The sequence below is a fragment of the Colias philodice genome, chromosome 2 (assembly GCF_061535455.1).
Source record: "Colias philodice isolate Cphi_HAF_F1 chromosome 2, ilColPhil1 Martin Lab GWU primary, whole genome shotgun sequence".
NCBI classification, from domain to species: Eukaryota; Metazoa; Arthropoda; class Insecta; order Lepidoptera; family Pieridae; genus Colias; species Colias philodice.
Window position 1 is genome coordinate 2,973,160 of NC_143087.1, and position 22,561 is coordinate 2,995,720.

The window sequence follows — 22,561 nt, forward strand, 5'->3', positions numbered from 1 at the left end:
TATAATATGTAAACCTATGATGTAAACGTAAAAGTAAATTACTGAGTGATCTATCAATGCGCATCCCGAACTACTGAACCCAATGGGCTGAAATTTAGCGTGCACAATGCACATGCTATAGTGTAGGCATCCGCTAAGAAAGGATTTACAAATATTCTTCCCCCAAGGGGATAAAATAGGGGATGAAAGTTTGTACAGTGAAAATTCATAGTATAGTTCCATAGTTCCAAATTAGACTTCAAAATAATCATAAATATGTTATTCTCAACACGGTGTAACATCAGCCCACATCCCAGCAGAGCACGTGCAAGCTTGCTAGTTAGACCACGTAATGAGCGAACGTATTTACGAGGCCACCTCATGCTTGTTTGAAGCTCTCTTATCTAGCTCCTAATTTACTATACGACCTTTACGTTCAGCCGGGATTATCTCACACCGAAGTTATTGGAGATGATTCAATTTTCCTGTGATTGAGCTTCGGATTTGTGTTTTCAATAGTATATGTATCTTTAGTATGTATCCTTAAGTGTCAGTGCAAAAGCTTTCTAGATTCGTCCAAGGGCCAGATAAACTTTAATTATGGTCAACTATTTTTGAAATCTATGCTTTCCATTGGAAACATAATGAAATGAAATATTTTAACTTTTTAAGGACCCTTAAAATTATCAAAATATATGAGTAGCACTAAAAAACATATTAAGAAAGCATAATTGCATTATTATTTATCAACGAAAACAATAAAAATATTTTAAAATCAGCTGGAGACATTACAATGTAATGAATTTAATTTGACTTTGAACAGAATTATCGTAAGAAATAAAGGCGCACGCCATTTCTAAAATCAATCAAACTTACACAAACAACCCTTTATATTACAATATTCATAATCCATACCAAACACCTGTGCCTATTCATTGTATCATGTATACCGCATTTCTTTAGTTTAGCACGTGAATGTGACATTAACATAACGACACAAGACCGTGCGGCGCCTGTCCGCAACTATTTATTGAACTTACCTGTGCAGTGGACATGAACTTATGAAACTATACTATGTGTTTGTGAGGCTTTTATGTTCACCTGTGGCTTGTGTACCTGCAACATGAATGTTGCTGTTTGGATGGCTTTTTGAATCTATAATATGTTATTATCTATCACGCTAAGACCTTCTACCAAATAATATGTAGATAATATAATACCTTCAATAGAGAGTATAAAGAGAAATCATAAGCAAACTATGGAGAGACAATTAAATAATAATGAACGTATATGGCCGCTGCCCGGGGGTGACCGTCGGGGCACGTCTGGAGCTGACGCTGGACGTGACAGCATTCAAACCGTCAGCGGCTCTCTGCTGAACAGGCGGGCGAGAGCCGGGGAACCCGAAAATATTACAGCCGATCAACGGGGAGGGGAGGGAACAGATGATGCTTTGCAGAGTAGAGGTTCACCTACAAAGAGCATGGGACATTTTAGTATGAAGCCTGGTATACCTACCAATTTGCGATAAAAAAAAAAGTCATTTTGGCGGCAAGAGATGAAACATGTGCCAATCGATAGTACATCAAAATACAAATAGGAAATACTCTTTGGTAAAATGTCGTAATTGATACGGTTTCGGAATAAATAAGAGTTTTAAAAAAAAATTTTTTTTTTTAGTTTTTTGAATTATTTGTTACTTCTTACACTTAAACGTTAAGACAAAGCATATACAACTTCTAATTTGTAATAAAAGGGTTTCAAAATGTTGTATTACTATCAAAACGAAAGTAATAAACCAACTTTGGGCTGGACAATGTAGATCGGGAACGCGAAGAATTGCGTCAAAGAATTTTAACGATACCGGGCTTATTATATTCGAATTCGGAACACTCAAATCCGTGATGGGACATATGTTTACCTGCAAAAGAGTTCTAAATTCATTCCAAAAAAAATCCTATTCCCTGCTTAAATATCGCAATTTGCTTAAAATGTTCATGATTGTCAGTCCCGATGGTTACATAATAGAAGCATTTGGGCCCTATGCAGCCGATAAGTCTGATGCCGTCATCATGAGAGAATTGACTGAAAATGGAGAATTTCGCAGGTTTTTCCAGTCTGGTGACGTATTTATTCTTGATAGAGGTTTCAGGGACGTCATGGGTACACTTCAAGCATTAGGATATCGGGCTTTCATGCCCAAAACAAAAAGTAGACACGAACGGCAACTTTATACAAAATAATTTGAATCTGCGTAGAGTCCAATTTCAAACCATAGACGCAGCTGTTGGTCTGGAAGATTTTCCAGTCCTAACCAAAGATGATCTAATCATAAAAGCTTTAGGAACGTATCAAATTGCACAAGCCAGAAGTTATTACGGTGAGCATATAAAAAGAAATGGTGTTTACGAAATACAAGTCTGGGGATGATGGAGGCCTATTTCTGGAGAACTTGTGGCTATAACGAGCCAAAATTGATTCACGGCATGCCGGAAACCGGACATATTTTGTTTATATTTTAATAAACAATAGCATGCAAGGAAGGGACAAACTCGAAGGCCATTATTGCTGTTGCATAGTAGGGAAGAGAACTCTGGGATGTTGTTCCCATATCATGAGCGTTATATGGTTCTTGGGATGGGCCCGTCACCAAAATGTTTTTCCGCTGCCACCAGCATTATTTTTGGATACAATTATTGTACGACATGACGTAGAAAATGAAGCTAATGACGAATTTTAATCCATACCGAGCACCTTCCTAAAAGCTATGTAGATATTTTTAAGTTTGTGTTATGTTCTTTACTTTTTTCTCATTCTAATGTTGTCTAATCAAAGTAGCACTGCAATTACTACTACTTTTATTATTGCAGTACTACTACTATTACTATTGCAGTGCTACTTTGATAAGACAACATTATTTTAAATGTGTCTGAAGTTTTCAACAATTGAGAATTGTATGATTGCTTTAAAAAAATATTTAACGAGCAAACATGTCATATTGGAAATCAATAATCAATAAATTACAATAAATAAGTATACAAAGTCAAAAAAGCTTAAGTTATTTTGCCGCAGACCAAACGGATGCTTTGCTTCCATATATTTTTTTAAAGCTTCTATTATTTACTTGTAGATTTTAAGTTGATAAATAAAGATCTGAATAATATGTATGATTATTTGTTTCTTTCTACCTGTCACAAAATCGTTCATATTTTATCAGTGGTAAGTTGTTATGATCATAGTGCGGCCAAATAACAAACATTATGAATGCTTGAAGCTTGAGTTACTTTTATATAGACTACAAGCCCGCATATGAAAAAAATATGGGTCAAATGAACCACCACGGGACATATCTAGTACGAAAGAAGAGCAAAAAATAATAAGATTCATCACTATGCCGTCACTTGTAAGCTGTCCAACTGAGTGCTGATGAGAATTGAAAAGTACAGGTAGACTCGGTAAATTTTGGTCATATATTTTTGTACGGCATTCTTAACCATCGATAGATCCATTAAAAATGATAAGAAACCGCTCAGTGCCGTACAAAAATGTTGGTCCACCAAGTCGGAATTTTTATTTAATTTCCGAGAGTTACCGGGGGTAAATTTGGTCATTTGACCATGTACGGCATCTGTGTCATACTATTGCTATACTGCTTTTAATCCATTATTCCGCAACGCCGTACAAAAATCATGGGGACAAGGGGAAAAAATCGAGAGTTGTAATCCCCTCTCTTTCCCCACTCCAGGGGGTCATTTGACACAACACGAAATAAATTTATTTTTAAAGTATTTTATGCATAGATAATATTTTTTCATGTGCCGTACATTTTCGTTGGTTCAAAGGGGAAAAATCTGAAAAAGAAAAAATCCATATAACGAAATGTTTGCTTTATATTTTGATGATAAAATATAAATATACATTAATATTAAGAAGCTCGAGGTGGTTAATTATCACCTTGGAAAGTCGGAGTCAAGTGGAATGGACTCCGTTAAATTGATGAACTAATAAAAAAGCTATTTTTTTTTTTTTTTTTTATTCATGAATAGGTAAACATTTGGCCGCTGTTTCACCTGATGGTAAGTGACAACGCGTCCTAAGTTGGAACATGTTTACCTAGAAGGTGCCTATTCACATTTGCTTTAAATTTGGATAGATTGTAAGAAGGTGGAAAAACTGTATTCGGTAGAGAGTTCCAGTCCTTAGATGTTCGCAAGAGAAATGATGACGTGAATCGCTTTGTGCGAATTTTAGGGATGTCTACAACATAAGGATGGAAATCTGCTCCGCGTCTGGTTGTTCGATGGTGAAAAGGTGATGCCGGTATCAAGTTATGTAACTCCTCGGCACATTCACCAAAGAATATTCTGTAAAATACCGACAAACTGGCAACCTTACGACGATGCTCGAGGCAGGTCAATTTAGAATTGACCAATACGTCATTGTTAATAAGCCTTTTCGCTCGTTTTTCGATTGAATCAAGTGCTGACAGTTGGTAATTCGCAGCCCCAGCCCATAGGTGACAGCAGTACTCTACACACGACCGAACTTGTGCTTTATAGAGATTCAGAAGCTGTTCCGGTGTAAAGTACTGCCTTACCTTGGCAAGTATACTTAGCTTCTTTGCTGCAACACTTGCTTTGGATTCAATAAAAGTTTTGTAGTTTAAATTTGGAGAGAGCGTAAGACCAAGAAGATCCAATCTGTCGGATAATTCCAAAGATACTCCGTGAAATGTTGGTGTAGACTTTAATTGACTTCGTTTCGCTGTAAACAAACAAGTTTGCGTTTTCGATGCATTAAATTCCACACGATTGCCGATGCCCCAATTAGATATTTTGTTCAAACCTATATTTAAACGATCAAGCATTGCATCACGCTGTTGTTGAATCTGCACCTCATTCTGTCGTGAGTCGGATATGTAACTATCTATAATTGTAGTGTCATCTGCATACCCATAAATACCTGGTCCGAAGAGGTCGTTAATATGGAGCAAAAAGAGAGTTGCAGATAAGACTGACCCCTGAGGGACACCTGCATTGACTAGATGGATGTCAGAGGAACATCCTTCAACTGTGACCTGAAAAGAGCGGTTCCTCAAAAAGTCACTAATCCAAGTACATAAGTCCGGGCAGATTCCAAAGGATGGAAGTTTACGTAAAAGGCTCTCGTGCCATACTCTATCAAAGGCTTTAGAGATGTCCAAAGAGACGGCTAGTGCTTCTCCCTGTCCATCAATAGCCTGCCCAATCGTGTGCGTCATGTGTACCAAGAGGTCTCCGGTTGATCTGTTTCGACGGAATCCATACTGGTGGTCGCTTAGAAGATCGTTACCTTCAAGATACAACATGAGATTTTTATTTAGTAGGCGTTCCATAACTTTACCTAGAATAGAAGTTATTGAGATAGGCCTGTAGTTAGTAGGATCGGCACGAGAACCTTTTTTGGGAATAGGCTGAACGTTTGCGATCTTCCAAGATTCGGGTACGACTCCAGTAGAGTACGAGAGGCGATAGAGACGAGTTAGTATCGGGGATAGTTCTGGGGCACAATTTCTCAGTACCAAGGCGGGAATTCCGTCCGGACCACTAGCTTTATCTACGTCGAGATTACGCAAAAGTTTAAGTACCTCTTTTTGCTTAATGCGAATTTCGGGCATATGATACCCACAGTGCGGCAAAGAAGGAGGTGACAGTTGCGAAGCATCCAAATGAGAGTTTTTTGCAAAAAGAGAGGCAAATAAATCCGCCTTCTCTTTAGCAGAGTGAGCTAGTGATCCGTTGGGTTTGAGTAGAGGTGGTAGCGAAGTTCGACAAAAGCTGTTTTCTACGGCCTTTGCCAAGGTCCAGAAAGCTTTACTGCCTGATGGATATGAGACCAGCTTGGACCCAATATGCCGTATACGCTTAAAGCGAGCTTCTCGTAATGCTTTTTTGTACATCTTGGTCGCTTTATTAAAAGCTTTCTTCTTAGCGTGGACATCAGAAGACTTTTGTGCACGAGCATTTGCCCAGTTCAAGTAAGCTAGATGTTTTTTGGATTCAGCGCGTTTACAAACAGCATCAAACCAAGGACGGGATTTATATGAAGCAGTGGTTTCTGAAAAAGGAATAAAATATTCCATTGCCTGTCTGATAACGTCTGCGACGGCGGTAGCGCAAGCTGTCGGATCGTCAGAAGAAAAACATATTTGACGCCAGGGGTAAGATGAAAAAAAGTGCCGCATTTCGTCCCAGTCAGCCCATTTATATCGCCAGATGCGCCTAGTTGTTTGAGGATTACTATCCGGCGGAAAGTATGCTGCTACGGTTTTACGGCTATGAACGAAAAGATGTGAATTATATGCAATCAGCCCATGAATACTAGTAAAATGCTAGTAATATATACATATTCAAAATGTACAAGTAAAGCGCTTTCAAATGATACCAAACACGGCATATTTATCTTAACTTTATTTTTTTACTCTGTATGTTTTGTCCGCTAGAGGGCGCCACATTAGATTTTGTGAAACCCCATATAGCCTTTAGCTAGCTGGTCGCTGGTTATCCAGTGAACAATTCAGACGCTTCTAATGATATGTCATTTGTCGAATTCTGATAAGTAGTTTAGAAGTTACGAGGGAATAGATGAACATACATACATGACCTGTCAAAACCATAACCCTCCTTTTGCTTTGCCGTAGTTGGGTAAAAATATGTTAATGCCGTACTGTATCAAATGGCCATAAAGCACCCTTAAAATTGTAGCTTTCGTCGCTTTCATCAGCCTAAAAGATGTGGTCTGCACAAAAATGTACGGCATCGTTTTTTCCTAATTTATCTATGTTTATACTATTTAAAACAACGAATAAAGTGTAGAAAACTATTATATTTCATTAATCTACGATGTTTAAACTTTAACAAAATTTCTGGTTTTGCATTTCTCTATAACTTTTTTTAGAACGGTTTCTTTTGAACGGCAATACTACACAACAATTGAATTTTACAATATCATGTTAAAAAAAAAGTTCCCGTACAGGGTCAAATGACCTTACAGCTCTTTATATCAAGAATTCGATAAAATTAAGATGATTATTGGTATACATTTAAAAGAACAATTATTTTTTGACGGCATTGCTTTTAATAGTACTTTTGAGTGCTAGATAATGTTTTGGAACCGAAGCCGTCTGCCGTACTTAGTCAAATGACCCCCTGGAGTGGGGAAAGAGAGGGGATTGCAACTCTCGATTTTTTCCCCTTGTCCCCATGATTTTTGTACGGCGTTGCGGAATAATGGATTAAAAGCAGTATAGCAATAGTATGACACAGATGCCGTACATGGTCAAATGACCAAATTTACCCCCGGTAACTCTCGGAAATTAAATAAAAATTCCGACTTGGTGGACCAACATTTTTGTACGGCACTGAGCGGTTTCTTATTATTTTTAATGGATCTATCGATGGTTAAGAATGCCGTACAAAAATATATGACCAAAATTTACCGAGTCTACCTGTACTTTTCAATTCTCATCTGCACTCAGTTGGACAGCTTACAAGTGACGGCATAGTGATGAATCTTATTATTTTTTGCTCTTCTTTCGTTCTAGATATGACCCCTGGTGGTTCATTTGACCCATATTTTTTTCATATGCGGGCTTGTAGTCTAATAGGGCCGTTTTGAAATGCGTCAGATTCATGCTTATGCTATGGAATAAGGATTTTCCATCGTTGATAATATCTTTGGGATGAATCGTGATGGATCTGACACCTGAAAATCAAAGCGGGCTTGATAATGGTTCGAGTTTAATTTTTATTACTTTGCCTTTGATGGTAATGATGGTAATGTAGCATTTTTAAAAACCTTTTATTACAAATTCTAAGTTTTATAATGTTTACCTTAACATTTAAGTAAGAAACATTAAAAAGTAAAAAAAAAACTTATTTATATATATATATATATATATATATATATATATATATATATACTCAATACTCAATAATTTATTTGCATCCGAAACTGAAACTAAACTAATCTTCATCGTAACTAACCATATCGATAACGGTTGTCGATAAGTGACGCACTGCGCGTATCCCTAGCCCAAAGTTGGTTTATTACTTTGGTTTAGATAGTAATGCAACATTTTAAAACCCTTTTTTTACAAATTAGAAGTTTTATATGCTTTGTCTTAACCTTTAAGTGTAAGAAGTAACAAATAATTCAAAAAACTGAAAAAAAAAATTTTTTTTTAACCCTTATTTATTCCGAAACCGTATCAATTACGACATTTTACCAAAGAGTATTTCCTATTTGTATTTTGATGTACTATCGATTGGAACATGTTTCATCTCTTGCCGCCAAAATGAAGTTTTTTCAAAATTTCCAACTTTAGGTATACCAGTTAGGTTCCTTGCATTTTGCCGGCTCATCTGTAGAGACCACAATAAATAATGTAACAAGCAACCAAGACAAAAGAAGAAAGTGGTCAACAGAAGAAATCGAAGAATTGATGTTTTGTTATTTCAAGGCAAGATCGGGAGGGCCGGGGTATATAGGCAGGTTAAGAAGGTTGAACGAATAGTACTATATACCTTTCTTACATTTTATGACACAACTACCTTTACAAAAACATTTAGATCAATGAATTGTTTTGTTACGGACTTTTCTTGGTGCCATTCATTTTGGTTGCCGTTAAAACTAAAAATTTATGAGCTGTTATTACAGCTGTTTTATTAAACTTTGTTCTAACAAGCTATTTTAAGTAATAATGAGCTTTAAAAGTTCCCATCTTCGTAGTTATTAAACTTGAAATTATTCCCTAAAGTGAGAACTTCTGAGCTAGGTATTTACTTACTTTACTATTTGTTAACTCACATACCTACATAAATAACCTCTCACTTATTTATTTATCTCTTTTTATTTTATTTATAGTTATTCATATTCTCAAATTATATAAATAACCAGAAATACACACACGCTCGCGCTTATATTCGTATTATCCTCTTAAGTGTTGAGATAAAGACTTCCTCCGGTATTTGTAAGGTGTTTTGAGATGATAGCTAATTAATTTATTTAATTTATGGGGTGTTAAAGCTGGGAGGACCGGTGTTAAATATATTATGTGAATAATATACCTCCGTCGTGATAGAAATGTTTATAAGTATAAGTTATTCTTATGATGATTATGTAGAAATTATTTCTGAACGTAAGTTTAAGGAAGATGGCTATCCGAAATGATTTTAGTTGAATATTGTTTATTTATTTAGGGACTAGCTTCACCGCAACCCGAATAAAATACATACAATTATGATCTTTATCAGGTTACCAGAATATCAGGTTGTTTTTACCTACTGCCAATTGCCAATATAAAGTTTTACATAAAAAATAAGACAATCAACCTAGCGGATTTTTGCAGAACTAATCCGACTTCATACATCCTTATTTGTGGCAATGACGACATTGTTAGCCCCAGTCTATTACACTCCTCACACTATACACCAGAAGCAATGGTCTACAATCTGTAATCCAGGATTAAACCAGATACAAGCTCCCGATGATTGCTCCTTATACCAGTAGACATTCCATCAAACATTCTCTTTTATAATACGAGCACAAATTATGCCCTTTCTAAGCAGTCATATAATCTAGGCGTAACTACTTAAATAGTATACACTTATTTAAACGCCATTTCTGTAGACGCCCGGAAACGGAACGCAACAGTTATTTCGCTCTTCTCTATATAACGGTTTCATCATTTGCTAGATACTTTTTCTTCGTGCACGGTAATATAGCGGTACTATGGGTTGCGTCTCGAAAGCAACTCGATGGAAAGTCGACGTCACATTTCACTGGCCTTTGATGTTCTTGATTTGAATATAACGCTGTGTAGTCACATCAAATCATTTCTTATAAGGGAGGATGTTTGTAGTAAAAGGACAAAGAAAAACAACTTTATTGCTATTTTGAACTGAAACAAATAAATTTATTGCGCTATGCACGATTAACTTTACACGCATAAAAATAATCGTTGAATAATGTATTGCTAAACATATTTTTGTACAAATTTTCACTCGTAACTCTCATGAACGAACTCTTCGATCGAGTTTCGATAGAGTCGAGAAACATTAGTAAATTCAAACTTAAAGTGCATTCACCAGACCCAGATACTGCTGGTAGGAAAACGATTGTAATTCGGATGATATCAAACTGTTGTTTAACAAACTTTGCAATTATTTCAACGAACATTAGAAGAATATATTATATAATAAAACGGTAAGTGTACAATTATAATGGAAGATGTTTTAATTGTATATGTGGTTTTATTTACTTTATAGAGATTTTAACTTTTTATTTGATTATGGGTAATTATAGTAAACCAACGCGACGTGGCAATGTGACAAGAATATGCAATTATAACAAAATTAAAAACAATGAAAGAATTTGCAAGAACAGGAAAAAGCTAAAAATACTTACGGCATTTTCATTGATTCCGTAGTTACTTACCTAGGAGTGGTTTTTTATTTGTACTTTTTATTTAGCAATATTAATCAGTAGAATTATTTGTAGTTTTAGTAATAGATAATATCATAATGTGTACACGTATATAATTTCTCTTTAATTAAACAGAGCATATGATTAACAAAACATATAAATCTCCAACTAATACTACGTTGCTACCTTATACGAGATATTATCGTGAATTTTATAAGATCTTAAACTTCAAGTGATTTAATTTATGCTTTTATACGTCGTGATAAAGTTAATATTTTAAGATAAAGGTATCGTAAAACGTAATTAGTTCGCAGTCAACCAAATAACAATTTGATTATTGCAGGACAAACCGACAACTCAACATGTCTTACTAAACGTTTTATTTAGATTCCAATATTAAAATGGTTAAAAAGAAAATCTGAAGCTTGTACAAGTCTTTGAAAATGCAAGGATATTTGTGCTTTCTGGCGCTATTCTGTTCGTTTGAAGTTGTCCAAAACAAAATGGAGCCGTTCGTAGTTGGCGGGGAGTACGCCCGAATTACCCAATACCCACACTCAGTATTTCTGGACATCACATGTCAGGATACGTTCATTTGCGGAGGTTCTCTCATCACTCAACAACTAGTACTGACTGCTGCCCATTGTATATCTACGTGTAGAAGCAGTCGCGGCGATCACGTGACTCTGAAATACGGCCATGAATACTTGGAGCAAATGAAGTCAGCGGTGGTAGGGAAGTATGTGAAACATCGATACTTTGATGATGATACGTTGGAATTTGACATAGCAATGGTACTTTCTAAGACTGTGGTGCCGTTGGGCAAATTCGTGAAGCGAGTAGCCATTTTACCTAAGAATCCGCAGCAGCCGTTGGCGGGGTACATGGCTGGCTGGGGAGTTATTAATGTAAGAAATTATATATTGAATAATTATGTTATTCATTTATTGTGTATTCTTAACCGATACATAGCTATTAATTAAATAAAGTAAAAGTAATTGTTTAAGCCAAGTTTAAGCTTTATAAATCAAAAACTAAAACATAACATTCTTTTGACAGCGTTCCATTGAAAACTCAATTACTTAATAGATTTAAAAGTATATGAAGGCCCAATACACGTAACATGTTTAAATCAGATATCTTAAACTACTACTCTTCTACCTAATTATAGTCCCAAGAAGAAGAATCAATGGCTCTGAAGGCTACAGTTCAGAAGTTTCAACCGAGCGATGTGTGCAGTCTCCTGGGGCCTTTACCGGATGGTACCTTTTGTGCAGGGCCTATTAAGGGACAGGGGGCTCCCGATCAGTAAGTTAAGATTATTATTTTTGGGAACAATAAAGACTAATAGAGCCTATTTAATAATGTTTATACTATAGTTTTAATTGTATTTGTGAACTGATGACCAAACTTATTAACAGCTGTAATTTAATTTGAAATGTTACATAATATCTTATTGATGTGAATAATCTAAGCGTACTTCTTTAATATAATCATTGTTTTCTTCCATTTCTGTTTATAATGTTTTAAATGTAGTGTGCAATAAATATAATAAGACGTATGAGAATTTTCGATCCTATCATTGAAACAATCAATGAAAATTATGTTGACTAATAAAATAACTACATACTTAATACATGTTCCAAGGTCTGTTTCTATTATTTTTCTAGAAAAAATAGAAATTAATTATCTACTTTATTTTCCAGGGGTGACTCAGGAAGTGCCTTCGTTATAAGAGGCTACATCCAACTGGGCATCGTCTCTTATAAGAACCCTAAGTACAGCCTGGTGGTGTACACCAACACCACATACCATTATGATTGGATTGTGCAAGCGGCTGAAAAGTTAAACTGTTGAAACATAGCAGTGTTTTATTTATTCCTTCGATCTGTTTTTATTAAGCTATTTTGTTTTAAAATAACTACTCTATTAAAATATAGTGACTTCTGGTAAATTGTATCTACCTAAAATATACTATGAAAGTCCTTCCCAGCTCACTGAAAAACAGCATAACTAAAATTTCCGGAGAGATTTGTTAAGTTAAACTAAAGTACACTTGAATAAACTAATTATTAAATTATATTATATGAATATTGAATATTTAACTTTTATTTTTACTTTAAGCCTCCTTGGCTGACTGGTCATAAGAATAATTCAATACCTAATTCAAATGTTAAAATAAAAATAAATCACGATTACCTTCTAATTATGTTATATTTAGTTGAATTCTATTTATCAAATAAGGTAGGGACTAATTCTGGATTCCATAATTTTTTTGGATGTGTGTGTGTATGTTTGTTACTCTTTCACCCAAATACTACTGAACCGAATACAATGAAATTTAGTACACATATAGCGGGTACCTTGGATTGACACATAGGATAGGTTTTATCCCAGAAATCCCACGGGAACGGGAACTATACGGCTTTTTCTTTGAAAACGCGGGCGAAGCCGCGGACGGAAAGCTAGTTCAAAATAAAAAGAGTTAATATTTCATGGCGCTTCAACTAGGAGGATGGACGAGGTGTGCTAATTACCATCCGTGCAATATTGATAATTTATTCTCACTTTGATAAGATATAGTTTAATTTATTTTCTTCTTCATAGAAAATGATCTAAAAATATTTTCGAGGCCTAGTTTATTTTACCAATGGTTCGGCTTTATGCTTTTCCAAAGGCTACTTTAAAAACATTTTGCCTAGCGCTCTGCATAGCTACCATTTGTAGAGACAAAATTTGCGCAACAAAAAATAATTTTGATCAAGTCTATTTATTCCTTTTAAATAAAACTCTTTTCAAACATTATTTTTCCACAGAACATTAGTATAGGTACCTTTTCTTTTTATTTCTTTTTACTAAAAGGCTTAATAGGGTAGCAATATTCTAATCAATAGCTACACTTCTACAAAAGGAGCTCGAAAAGTAATCTAACTTCTAATCTGACTAACTCTGATTAAGAAAGACACATTGCAATAAGGAAATTATTGCATCCCATCCATCACTATGGTAGGTACAAGGGTATATGCTAAGATTAAATTAACACATTCTATTAAAACATGATGTTTATAACAACATCAAAAATAGGACAGCCAATGATAATAATTAATAGGCATTGAGATTTACTCATAGACTAACATGTCCGTATCGGAGTCTGACATATTTCTCCTAAAAATAACTAGCCTATGACTCAATTAATAAATAAACAATCCTTATAAATTATTTTATTTGACTTCAAAGAACGTCAATACATCTAATTTCTTGTACAAATAATTTTTATTCATTATTAAACCATTAACAAAAAATGTTACGTCACAGATTTTCGTACTCTTGCCGGCCACGAGTACCATCTTCGATGACGCAAACCATAAAGCACTTACGCGGTAATTAAGATTCAATGATTCGTGTAATGAGCCGCAATGATACACTAAATGTAATCTATTACACTCTCAACAAAGTGACTTTGCTAAAAACAGAATGATTGTTGTAATTGCTTTTGTAATATTATTCGTTGATGCACAAGGAAAAATGGAACCTTTTGTGGTGAACGGAGACCGAGCTGCTATAGAATACTACGCTCATTCCGTATTTCTTTCAATACGAGACTATCAAGGCGCCTATATTTGTGGGTCGTCTATTTTGAATCAAAAAGTGCTAATTTCGGCGGCACATTGCTTCGAATCTTGTAAGAACCCTGGGAATGTAAACGCGTTTGTCGGAAATGCTAATCGTGGTAAAGGCAAGAAATATAAGGTGGCTGATTTTATAATACACGAGCACTATGATTCTCATGAAGTGAGCAATGATATAGCTCTAGCAGTGCTACGGGTACCCCTTTCTTTGGATAAGTATGTTAAACGAGTGTCTATACTGAAACGTCCTCCACCCAAGAAAATGGCGGCAGTCGCTGGATGGGGGCTAATTGACGTAAGCTTTACTTGCTTGTATTGTGTTCTTTACTTCCTTAATTATTATTTGTAACATATTCATTGTATTAATTGTTTCTGAAACTTTGTTTTAAACTTCTATGGAATACCTACGTATCTTCAGTTTTATCCAAATCATTACAGGAATATAATTCAATCAAAAGTACTTGGCTACATTCAACAGAGCAGAAAGTATGGACATTAGCGGAATGTAGGAAGGTTCTCCCGGGTATCCCCAAAGGGTGCATGTGTGCTGGTGATACTAATGAAAATCGATATGCATCGGAGTAAGTATTAACAGTATAAAAACAAGCATATAAAGATCAAGCTAAATAAATAGCTTAAATATACAAATATCATTAGATATTAGGACTGGTTGATTCCTTGAAATTTTTTACCATATTACTATCAAGAAGTATAGGGTTGTGATTCCACCGGACAAAAGTTTTTTTTTTATAAATAAATATTTCAGGACAATTTTCACACGCGACTCGATCTGATCCCATACTAAGCTTTCGCTTGTGTTATGGAAAGCAGATGGCTGATAAACATACATATATAATTTTAAATAAATACATATATAGATAATTAGCACCCAGACACAGAGCAAACATCTATGTTCATCACACAAATATTTGCCCTGGGTGAGAATCGAACCCACGACCGCTGGCTTAGAAGGCAGGGTCAGTCAGTTAAACAAGTCTTCGTATGGTGGACTAGAATACGCTTCCTTATAATCCATTGTTACAGCTCACTGCTTGTCAGAACTATTTAGCATATTTTTTTTTTCATTTTGCAATGAATAAAATAGCCGTTATAACGAGTAACATTCATGAAAAAATATTTATGAGGAAACTAAATGAGGCGGCAATTTGAGCAATATAGAAAAAGTACTATTAATAAGTACAAGTATAATAAATAATGTTTATATAATTTTAGGGGCGATTCTGGAAGTGCTTTAGTCATCAATGACTTCATACAGGTTGGTATAGTTTCCTTCAAAAGACCCGAAACTACCAGAGGTCTGGTGGTATACACAAACGTATCATACTTCTATAGTTGGATCAAAATTAACTCACGAAATTTGTATTGTAAGGATAAACTTGGATGAATATAATTATTAATAATAAATTTGTAGTTTAATTTCTTAATTTTCTTGAGCCGTGTGAATCTTTATGAAAACTTGACCTTTAAATTAAAATACGTTTAATGTTATCAATGAACGTATGTGTTTATCTATCCCTTTAGTTATTGAAAACATAACTATCAGAGTCGCTAGGTAGGTATTAATTTTGCAATATTTAGGAATTCGTGGAAATCAAAACAATTAATTTGCATTCATTTTACAATTGCATTACGATTTACGAACACTCGCCTTAACAGTTTATATATTCACTCACACCATGTGTGATGTGACACTACTTGCATTTACCCAAAGCAGATAAGAAAAAAAAACATACTTCTCTATAAGGGTTGCCAACATTTAAAAATTACTTGACTTTTCAACAAAAAAATTGCAACACTTATCAGCGCTTGAAAATACATGATACAGTTCATTTGTAATTCTTTATAAATTAATAAATAAGTTATTTGTATTTCGTTTTTTTTAAGACTTCAAATAAAAAAAAATATTAATGCCTTCCAGGGTACATTTTTCTTCATAATTGTTTTACCCTTTTTGTCATATTGGTATCAAACCTTTTTAAACAATACACATGAATGCCAGCGGTATATTAACACTGGCAACCTTATTCCCCACCTTATTTAGCGCCGCATGCAAATGATCACAGATCAATGTAAAAAGCAAATCAATTGACTGATATAGACAAAAATGCTTAACATGTTCTACGAGCATGGTATGGTAATGAGCAGATAAATGCTTAAGTGACAGTTTTTGTGTTAACTTTTAATTTGCATACGTTCAAGATGATAAAGTTCAAACGGAATTACTCAGAATTAAAACATTCTGTATTTTTTCCATGCATTCTTGACTTGAAGCGTCTGCTAGTTATTTGTACGAATTTTTTGCATTACCACATTTAGACTGATCGTTAAATAAGAATTTTCTGCAGCAGTTTCGATCGTGACACACAAACTTTAAGTTAAGGCGTGTTTTAAGCGTTTTTTTTTATCCCTAACCAGGTCAAAAAACGCAGGTTTTACTTGGAAAAATGTCCTGAGGCAGCTGTACTTTCCTTAAAAAATAAAATTTGCATGTAGTCCTGTAGACATTATTCTACTGCATATTACTTCTGATCTGAAACTCATTATACTTACCATGAATTGAACTATATTCAACTCAGCCTTAGCATTTCTTTATTCCTCCGTCCTCGTTGAATCATATTTGGTGCCAGTTCATTCAGACACATAGAGGAATTCCAATGAATCGTATATGGCTATACCCCATGGACTTGACGCCCTAACCTTACAGATATAAATAGAACACAATGTTGGTCAGCGGAAACAGGAAGTCTGCTTCTGCCGCCCTTATTTGACAGCTTTCATAGAATTTGCAATTATATCAAATACTTAATGGATTGAATGGTGGACTTGGATTTTTTGCTTATATTGATTCTATAAGTTAATTTATAGGTACCTACATTAATCCTCACTTTTAAATCAAAACGAACAGTAGTCTCTTCGATAAAATGATTAATTTATCACAAGAAAATCTCATTCAAATTAATTATTGTCAGACATCATAACCTAGTATGAATGACAATAAATAAATTTGAAATACAACAGATTTTATAATATTTTAAATATGTATCTAGTTTCATTATCCTATTGTCGAATTTTCCTAACGTTTGTGTACTTATTGTAAACTTCTGTTTCACTTATTTAACAAAACAAATAGTCCCCACTAGCATAAAGAAATACGAAAACGATCCTAACAAACTTTTTAAGCATTGCAATGTTTTACCTATCTCTGAAAAAAAATGGTTGCCTGTAAAGTCGGTTTTACGGGCGAAGATTTTACGTGACAACGTCTTTTTCTCGATCATAGTTGAGTGGGAGAGAGACGCAAGGCATTCGGCGGGCCTCTCTCTCGTTCGGTGACTCATCGTAACGTTACCGAGTTACACTTTTTCATAAGTGACTCCCAGTCGCAACCTAATTTAAGACGTTGTCACGTCAAACGTAGAAGTACCTACACCTCCTAAAAGAACAATTTTTTAATACAGAATTAACTAAAAATGTAACATCTCACAACCTTGGCACACGAAAAGTAACACAAAATAAATTACGTATTACTGGAGCAAAAAACCGCTATGGCGAAAGAACATGTTCATACATAATTCCCCGTTTAATAAATAAATTAGACAACAATATTAAAAATCAAATAAACTATAATAATGTAAACCGCAAATTAAAATCACACTATATATCACGCTTATAAAGAATCGGCCAGCACAGTAGGTGATAGTAAATTATTTTTTCTGATAGTACCCTCTTGTATGTCATATTTATTTTCTGTCATGTATCACTTGCCATCTTAGTGTGTTTGTAACTAATTTATTATTATAAAAGTAATGAAACAGTGTTTATACATATTATAATTGACGTTTGAATGAATATGCATCACGATCAAATCGTACTGATTTATGTGATGCTTTACTGTATATTTTCATGTTTTGTTCTTCTGTTCAATAAATGGTTAAAAAAAAAAAAACACATCAACAACCGATTAAGTTTGTCGTTTATATTTCTTACGAAGAGATGAACAATGAATTTCCACTTTCAAAACTTTAATAATTGTTTTGTAGAAATTGTAGTAAATGTTTTTATTTTAATCACATACCAACCTTGATGGAAGGTTGTAACTGTTTTAATATTCTGCATTCAGGTTGTAACTATTAATAGATATAATTTCTACAACGATTCAAAAACTTCCAAAATAAGTTAACCCGAATTAAATTGAATTTAAAAATAGACAACTCTTACTTTAACTGTCCAGATTTCGTGTCGTAGATTTTAAACTCAAGATCCACACAAAGTCGTCAACTTTTAGTACGCGAATTTCACCCATCTCGCTAAATCTAATTAGCTTATTGCTTTCTCTATAATCATTAGAAACGCGTACCATCGAACAGTGGGATTGACGGGTACAACTAGTTATCAACGAATACTGCAAGTTTATATTAAATGCCGTGTTATCAGCTCTAACACGTGTTCTGATAATGCTGATCGATTGGAACGTGAAAGTTGTAAAATGCAGGTGCACAGATTAGATACAATCTACTTTTGATGTTAAAAATATAGTTTAAGAAACAAACTTGTGTGTATCGTGCAATCGTACAGGTATTGTCAGTTATTATGTAGCAATACCTGTGTCCTGTACGTAGGTATACGATAGGTAGTATCGAAATGTTATATTTTAATATGTTAAGTAATGTAATTTGTAAGTCATTCATTATAATTTCATAATCATATTTTATTAGGCCATTTAATTGATGGTTTTTATAAATTTTATACCATTTTTAATGTATTTTTAGCGAGTTTTTTTGCTTCGTTGCTCATAAGCCACGGTAAGAGGTAGCACCTTTAATGACATAAAATTTTATACAGCTTTACTTAAGTTAATGAATATTTGTACTTTATCTATTGGCATGTCCGTGTTAATATGTCAACTATCTTCCGCAATTAATAAATTTAACAGGACTATTAAGATTCACCTCTAATTGATTACAATTTGAAATTATTCAAATTAGATTTAAATTACGTTAAACATAGAGCCTTCTTGGCTACAAAATATTATTAAATATTGATTTTAAAAACTTGCCTGATTAAGAAACTCAATTCTATCACATTTGCAACAGGATTACGAGTTATATATTTAGTCGCCTGTGAAAAAAAAACTCGAAAAACAAACATCTCCCTCGTATCTGTAGATGTAATGAAGTTATCTAAATAAATAATTTAACAAATAAATCAGAGAGAGAAACGTGGTTTCACATGTAGACAGCAAAATAACAAATAATATCATAATATAGTGAAACCAAGATTTGTTTCTTGATTTGTAAACCAAATCAGAAACTAAAGGTAGCCAAAAGCTCAAAAAAAAGCTCACCAAATAAAGACAACTCGGCACTTTTTCAGTCAGATCATAATTACTACCAACTATAATGCTTTTTTTTATTCTTAATCCTAACACATAAATTGATATCAATTGGTTGGCTACAAAATGAGTTAAAAAATTTGCCCATTCATGAATATTTACGATATTAATTCCACCAAACATTACCATGTAAAAGTTAATTATCTGTGGCTCTTTATCGACAGAAGCTGAGCTTTACGATATTTCTAAGTGTTAATGTAACGTCATAGAAAATGCAATAGGTACTTTGTAGCAAGATTAGTTGTACGGGATTTAATAATGTTTACTAAGAAAAACTATTTATCTGATGTATTTATGTGTATCTATTATTCTTTTATGTTCTGTACACCGTCTTATGTTGTATAAATATTGCGTTTATGTTAAACTATAAACAAATTCTTATTTCATTAAAATTTAAAACGTCGTGCTACTTAATCGTTTACTTAATGCTACTTATCTACTTGAAGCGTTAATTTTAAAAGCCTGAGATAAGTATTAACTTGTAAGTGTACAGAAATGTCTAGACAATTATAAATTACTTATATATATTAGCCCGGTTTACACGCACGCTCTTTCGCGCGCGATTCGGCTTTCACGCGGGAAAGAGCGAGCATTTAAACGATGACAGAGAGAACGAGATTGCGCGTCCACTCCGCACACACTCCAACGCGCCATGCTTTTCTTCGTTCAATCGCGCGTGATTATCGTTTACACGCACAATCTTTCCTCTTTCCTCAGCGCGCGTGCTTTCCCGCGTTCAATCCTTCGCACTCAATCACGCGGTAAAGAGTGTGCGTGTAAACCGGGCTATCGACTGAAAATATTTATACAAAAACATGGAAAGCTTGAATTAATTTTAACGAGCTCTATCAAAAAAATTATATTTACGTCACAAGAATAAAATAATAATAAAATAATAACTCTAGTCTAAATACAAAAAAAGACATTTTTCATAAAAAACAAATCAACTTAATAAAAATATATAATGAGCGGGTAAATTAGTTTTAATTACAAAAGTCAGTACAAAAATTGAAATCGTGCAAATCTACATTCCGTTTTCATATTCTTAAATATAATTTAACGTGATGATACACGCTAAATGATTTATGTCTAACTGGTTTAGAATTATTTTGATGGACATTAATTAATGGTCAATAAATCTATGATAACTAACACTTAACTAGTAGCTATATTTTAAAATACAGCCGTCACTGTTCGCTTGCTAGCAAAAACTGAAGTAATAAATAGTGGTTAAAAAAGAGCGGAGTCTCAGGTTATTATTTAGCTGGTCTAGATAATATATTAATTTGTTATTAAAGATCCTCTTGCAATACACAAGAGATGATTTTTTAGTTATGTAATCGTACATGTGGGAATTGTACTGTTGCGACTGTAAAAACGAGGGTCTACCTTTTTATTTGAAAATAATTTATATTATGCAATGTTTGAAATTATTTAAAGAGAATAATATACATAGAGCTCAAGTTGTGTATTCTGTGTTTTTGCTGAATGTTGAACATGGTTCAAAGAATGGCGAGATATATCTATATCTACTTAGACATAGGTAATAAACGGAGAAAAGTCTTATAATTTATAGTTCCATTCAATATGAAGGTACATGAGTTTTCTTAATAATAACAATTCATATAACATTTGTAAAATATCCTAATACTATGTAGGATATCATTTCTATAATATATGATGTACAATTTATGTAGGTAATACATTGGGTAATACATTTAAATACGATAAATTAATCCAGTCATTTCCGTATCCACATTACACATCCTTCCTACATCCTAATAATAAAACTTTAGGTACATCCGACATCATGAGAATCAGACCAATTAAGTGTAAGAAAACGAACAACAAACAAAATATTAAATAACGTTCCTCATAAACAATTTACAAATTTAAAATAACAGCTATTCCTAATAATACATCCATACATTGCTCATTTCACATAATATACGAAAAAAATCTACGTAATTCTGAAAGATTTGTTCCTAAATGTAAATATATATCACACTAGCTGCGCTCCGCGGTTTCACCCGCGTGGCTCCGCTCCTGTTGGTCTTAGCATGATGATATATAGCCTGTAGCCTTATTCGATGAATGGACTATCTAACACCGAAATAATTTTTCAAATCGGACCAGTAGTTCCTGAGATTAGCGCGTTCAAACAAACAAACAAACTCTTCAGCATTTTAATATTAATAAGTATAGATTGCTCATTTCACATTATATAGATACGCATAAAACTGCCATTTCAATTTTAACTATTCGATCTTCTTCTTCACTAAGTTTAAGGACGAATCGCCCAGCACCAGTGATGCCACTAAGAGACCACGGGAATGTTACAAAAACCCCGTGAATTCTTCCAGTGCCATTGCCTGTGCATGGTGCGAAATCTTCTTTCTTCTATCTTCTTGTATCTTCTATCTTCTTGTTTCTTCTGTTAGCTGCTTCGACGAAATCGACATTTTCTTGCAGAGTTCAGATATTTAAATAAATATAAACGACATATTTAAAAAAAATAATTTAGTTCTCAACTAAGTGAACTGAGCAACTGATGAAAATTTTCCTAATTCTTTTTAACAAAAGTACTTATACACTATAAAAGCATTATAGTAACCCGTTCTTAAAAAGACAATGTTCACACATTAACAATAAAAACAGACATATTTTACCATAAAAATAATCTTAAATTACAAACATAATAAACGCATTGAAACATTCGTACTAATTCATGTGAAACTAACGGATTAACATCCTGAATGAAGCCTTATCAAAGCCTGTTCATTGCTTTTAATGATCCCACGTAATTCGGTAGATGTTTATCGAAAAGGATATACCTAATTAAATACTTACCTCAACATTTCGCACATATTGGCTAAAATTTACGTCAACCGCGATGTTATCACTAATTTAGATAGAAACATGCCGCGAAAGGAACTAATTTCAGCTTTATTGCAAGCTTTTACTTACTTCGTTTACCCATCATTAGCAATATTTGTTGTGATTTTACATAGCTAGGCAACATTGGCAACAACTCCTATTACTCCAAATTCGAGTAGGTATCTTCTTAAAGTGCCTT

The 22,561-nt window shown here is 33.9% G+C and overlaps 1 protein-coding gene and 1 pseudogene across 1 annotated transcript; both read left to right on the forward strand.

Annotated features, from left to right (window-relative positions):
* Nucleotides 1–1,970: 1,970 nt before the first annotated feature.
* LOC149490224 (uncharacterized) lies at nucleotides 1,971–2,809 on the forward strand (annotated as a pseudogene).
* Nucleotides 2,810–10,946: 8,137 nt separating this feature from the next.
* On the forward strand, nucleotides 10,947–15,477 carry LOC149490225 (transmembrane protease serine 9-like). Its single transcript, XM_089710077.1, has 7 exons — nucleotides 10,947–11,351; nucleotides 11,615–11,751; nucleotides 12,150–12,297; nucleotides 13,759–13,823; nucleotides 13,917–14,367; nucleotides 14,511–14,653; nucleotides 15,306–15,477. The coding sequence occupies exons 1-7, from the start codon at nucleotides 10,947–10,949 to the stop codon at nucleotides 15,475–15,477; spliced, it is 1,521 nt and encodes a 506-aa protein (XP_089566203.1).
* Nucleotides 15,478–22,561: the final 7,084 nt, after the last annotated feature.

What these genes read in the sequence shown, in the direction of transcription:
- LOC149490225 (XM_089710077.1), top strand. Translation starts at nt 10,947, where the DNA reads ATGGAGCCGTTCGTAGTTGGCGGGGAGTACGCCCGAATTACCCAATAC. An exon ending in CGGCTGAAAAGTTAAACTGT is followed by an intron (nt 12,298 to 13,758) that starts TGAAACATAGCA and finishes GTTACGTCACAG; the next exon opens with ATTTTCGTACTCTTGCCGGC. An exon ending in CTGGATGGGGGCTAATTGAC is followed by an intron (nt 14,368 to 14,510) that starts GTAAGCTTTACT and finishes AAATCATTACAG; the next exon opens with GAATATAATTCAATCAAAAG.